This window comes from Heteronotia binoei, chromosome 21 (genome assembly GCF_032191835.1).
Source record: "Heteronotia binoei isolate CCM8104 ecotype False Entrance Well chromosome 21, APGP_CSIRO_Hbin_v1, whole genome shotgun sequence".
Taxonomy (NCBI): domain Eukaryota; kingdom Metazoa; phylum Chordata; class Lepidosauria; order Squamata; family Gekkonidae; genus Heteronotia; species Heteronotia binoei.
Window position 1 is genome coordinate 175967017 of NC_083243.1, and position 4834 is coordinate 175971850.

General features: G+C 45.0%; 1 protein-coding gene across 1 annotated transcript; it reads right to left on the reverse strand.

The window, feature by feature from the left end:
• Nucleotides 1-550: 550 nt before the first annotated feature.
• Nucleotides 551-2617, reverse strand: LOC132589363 (A-kinase anchor protein 4-like). Its single transcript, XM_060262083.1, has one exon. It carries the CDS (start codon nucleotides 2247-2249, stop codon nucleotides 648-650), a length of 1602 nt encoding a protein of 533 aa, XP_060118066.1. The 5' UTR covers nucleotides 2250-2617; the 3' UTR covers nucleotides 551-647.
• Nucleotides 2618-4834: the final 2217 nt, after the last annotated feature.

Sequence of the window (4834 nt, forward strand, 5' to 3'; positions counted from 1 at the left end):
TGTTTGCTTTTGCCTCACCTCCTTAATAAGTCTATTAGCAGTGGCTGCTGCTGTTTTGCAACAGGGATCCAGGTGGTTGTTACCTGGCACTGCCAGTTTGGTGTAGTGGTTAAGCGTCTGGACTCTTATCTGGGAGAACCGGGTTTGATTCCCCACTCCTCCACTTGCACCTGCTGGCATGGCCTTGGGTCAGCCATAGCTCTGGCAGAGGTTGTCCTTGAAAGGGCAGCTGCTGTGAGAGCTCTCTCAGCCCCACCCACCTCACAGGGTGTCTGTTGTGGGGGAGGAAGGTAAAGGAGATTGTGAGCCGCTCTGAGACTCTTCGGAGTGGAGGGTGGGATATAAATCCAATATCTTCTTCTTCTTCTTCTTCTGCTAGAGCAATTAATAAAACAACCTCTATCCCCACCCCCCTCCTTATTTTTTAGTGCTTGCTTTCAATGAGTGATCTCGCCCTACCATGTTATCAACCCACTGGATTCCCACTGCTTCGTGGGGTTGTGCTGATGAGGATAGGGCTGAGCTAAAATCAGAGCAAATGCCCTTAGACAGGAATAGACGGATCATCTTTATCACAGTTTTCACCAATCGGTTGATACATTTGCTTGTTTATGTGCTCCATATTGTCAGATCTGGTGCTCCGCTGTTCAGCTTAAATAATATCCAGGCTCCCTAGCCCTATTTGTGTCACCGGAGCTTTCGTCTGCATTCAAACAAGCGTCGCGTAAGATTTTCTGGATCAGTGACAAGATGATGCTTCCTTTCTCTTTGAATAAGTCCGGGTGGTGATGATCTGACTTCCCTTCCCAGGACTTTGGAGACTGCCTTGAACCGGGGCTCCCAGAAGCCCTGTCACGGTTTGTGTCTCGGTGAATGTAGCCAAAGGAGGAGGTGTTGGACTCACGAGGTCCAGAGTCCCTGTTTTTTTCCACCAGGTGCTGTTGTATCTGCATCAGCGCTGTCAGAAGAAGATCTTTTGCATATACATCCAGCGATGCTGGCTGGTCAGGCCCTCTGCTTCCAGATGGAAGAGGCTTCCCTGGCCCACCCCCTCGGTCCTTCCCATGACTGCGCGTCTCACTTTTCAAAGATGCAAACTGCATGCCCTGAGATCTTTGGTTTGACTGGGTCCCCGATTTAAAGGTTGCAATGGCTAGACTCTGAGACCTTGCCTTATCTTCTGAGAGGAGTTTAAACAAACGTTTCACCATTGCTTCCAAAATCTCTGTCGTTTTCTGGGTTCCCAAGATGTAAAGGTTCTTCTTCAGCCCGCCAACAAAATCTGAGTCTGTCATGAGCGCCCCCGTGATGTTGTGAAGATTTTTCATAGAGGAGTCTATTAAGTCTGAAACGATTTCCTTGGAGTGCTTCAAGAATACCTCCTTTAAAACAGCACAAGCTGATGGAGTTTGCTTCCCTTTTTGGACCTTCATGGTCTTCATGAATGATAACATCACATCTGAAGCAATCTGATTGGCAAACACCATCATGTGCTTGCTCATAGATGAGCCATCATCATGTTTCCTTGATTTATCGGAGAAACTTTCTCCTGGCCTGAAGCTATCTTGAAATGGGTCATCCCTCTTAGGTGGCCTGCTTGAGTCACACTCACTTGAGGCAGGCTTGCCTTCCGGACAGTGAGAACCAATTGTGTGGCGTATAAACTTACCGGAACTCTCCCATTTGTCTTTGAGCTCTTTACGCGTCATGTCAAGGACAAAGGAACAGAGATTGTTGGCATAACAGGTTAGGTCTTCTGGGTTTCCTGTTTGGCCACTAGAAGCATTGGGAGCTGTGTTATTGTTGTTCTGGGATGCCTGGTGAGTTTTAGGTGAATCAAACAAATTGGGTTTGCAAAGGGTCCCTGAAGGGGTCAGGACATGCTGGAATCCAACGGCATATTTCTGAAGGTCATTGCTGAGCCAGCTGACAATGTTGACGTCTTCTGCAGAGCCTTGCTTGAAAAGGCAGACTGCTCCTTCTGTATTATTGTAACTGATTTGATTGTTCTTGTCTTTGACCACAATGACCTCTTTCTCCTTCAGATTTGCCAAGTCTAGATCCCTGGCAGGGTCAGAGATGTTGGTGGATTGGCCAGTAACATCCAAATTTCCATCCTTTGCATTCAGGTTAGAAACATCGACGAAACAGATTACTTTACGTTCCTGGTCTTTCTGTCCATCTGGGCTGTAGAGATTTATCTTGCACATACCAGCCCGACTCTGCAGCCAGTCAACACCCTGAGCCATCTTTGCTGGTCACAAATGGAACTGTGCTGAGAGCCGTACAGCGTTGTTCTCCTTTCAGCTGCGTACCTTGGATGACCCTGCCAGACTTGAGATGTTGCCTCTTAGCCTTCCATGCTCTTCCTACCTGCAAATGATATTTTCACTTATAGGGACTCATAGCAGCAGTGACTTCACAAAGCGCCCAAATCACTCACTGGCTATCAATGAGTTACCAGTGCTCTGATAAGGAAGTGCCTTTGGGGTGTTTTTTGTTTGTTTTGCCGCACCCAAAGTGCTCCTTTTAAAAGTCTGTTTTGGTTTTTCAGCTGAGCAGTTCTGGTGACCCTGCCAGACTCAAGATGTTGCCTCTCTCAGCTTTCCATGCTCTTCTGCCAGTACAGGGCATTTTTCACTCATGTGAATGGGTAGCTGTCATGACATCACAAAGCACCAGAATCCCACCAACCAGTCAGCTGCCAATATTGCCACAAGAGCCATGATTTTGCACTTTTCTTCTCTGAATTGGTAACCAATATCGAAAGGACCAAAGGAGTCCATTTGAACGGTCAGGTTGGTGAGGATGGGAGTAGGCAGCAGCTAATGGACTGCTAAACAGGTAAGAAAGGGCAGTTCCTGATTTTGATTTATCTCATTATATCTTCTGATGGATCCACATTTCAAGTTTACCCGGTAATATTTAGAGCTTGTTACAAAATGATGCTTGAATTGTATTTTTCGTTTGCCTATCTTTATTTCGCTCATATGACCAAAAGTCTCAAGCATACTTAAGCAAATTACAAATACACAACAATCAATTTGTTATAATTCCAAAAGTTTAAAGTTGAGTTCAAATTTTGAAAGGGATTTGGAGCAAACTTTAACAGTTGTGAATCCAGAAAACCAAATAAAAACTTCTCCTTTATAGCAATTATTTATGCTTAAATGCTATTATAGCTGCTGAGTATTTTGCTACTGGGACAGTAATTTTAGGGCCAATAGCCACCAGGAAGTAGAAAGTCACCTTTTTTTTTTTGCCTACATCGACTAGAAATTACGTTCACTTGACAGTAGGTTGACTTCTGCCCAAGCCCATAGCCAGAAACTTTTTTTGGGGTGGGGGGGGGAGCAGGGGATAAAATTTTAGGTGAGGGGGACCATGGGACCCCAAAATGACATCACAAATGATGTCACAATTTTAAAAAATGAAATAAAAACCTGGGCAGCCAGCTGCAAGATAAATAAAAACCTTTCATTTTTACAAAACTTACAAAACAAAACAAAACTGCTCCAGAACACAATGCATGCCCCCTCCCATAAGCTTTTTAAGGGGAAGGGACAGGTTTCCTCGCTCCTCCAAATGAGACTTACTTCCTAACAGTGGTGCTGTGTTTTTAACTGGTTATCAACAGGTGACAATTTAGCAGGTGAAGCAGGCACCAATTAAACGCAGAGGGGTCTTTTTTAAAAAAGCTGCAACAGCAGAGTAGACCGCAATTCTGCTGAATTCCTGTCTTGAAGCCAAAGCATCCTAGCCTACAAAAGTTTATTCTGTGGATGAGGTGGGTGAATGGCACTGCAGAATTGCTACTGGAAGTACTATTGCGGGAATATTTTTGATGGAGCACAACCCGGAAGTCTCTTTGCTCTGACAGAAGATTGGCTGTAGCAGCATCTGAGTGAAGTTTGACTTTGGTTTCTAGGGAAGATGCAAACTGCCAACTTCCCTTCCCCAGTTCATTGCTGTTGGTTTTGTGTTGTTTTGGGGGCCTTGTCAGCTAGTCATAATGTCCTCCGACTTTGAGGGCTATGAGCAGGACTTCATGGAGCTCACTTCTGAGATCACAAACCTCATTGGGAAGGTGCCCAAGTTCCAGGGGGTAACTTACAAAAGAAATGGTGGAGCTCGTCTTCCTCTCAAGCAATGCTGCATTTGTTCAGAGTGGCAGTGGGTGGCGGTAAGAAAAGGGGGCAGATTGGAGGCCCTCCAATGGAGGGGCCATACAGATGGACTGGGAAGGGGCTGAATGGAGTGGTCTGGCTCCCCAGGCCCTACCTAGCTACAGGCCTGTAACTGCCCCTCACAAGTAGAACTACCCAGATGAAAAGGAGTTCTTAGAAGAATGCACTTGCAGTCCAATCTTATACATACATATTCAGAAGTAAAGCCCTGTGCATTACAGTTGGGGCTGAGTCAAAACAATGAATTTTTGTTTCACGATATGTATTTATTTAGAATGTTTATATTCCCCACCTTTCTCCTGACAGGCAGTTAAGAAAAAAAGAAGGCAACGTTCAGCAGTGCTGAAAAATGTCTCCTTTATTCAAGTCGAAGTGTTTGCTTTTTGTCTTTAAATCGCACCCTTTGTCCTCAGTGACACTGTCATCTAGCCAAATCTGATTTTTTTTTTTAATCCGTAGGGATTTTATTTATTCATTATGTGATCCCTGATTGGGTGGGCTCTCCCATATGACTCACCGAGGAAGGACCAGCAGCCTGAGGAAACCAACAAGACTAAACGTTAATGAAAAAGGAAAACTTCTGCTCCGGCAAAATGGCTTGTTTCAACCTGAAAAGTGAAATAGGCAAACAGCTGGTTAATGAGGCT

Coding starts and splice junctions, on each gene's coding strand:
- LOC132589363 (XM_060262083.1), bottom strand. CDS start 2,249: ATGGCTCAGGGTGTTGACTGGCTGCAGAGTCGGGCTGGTATGTGCAAG.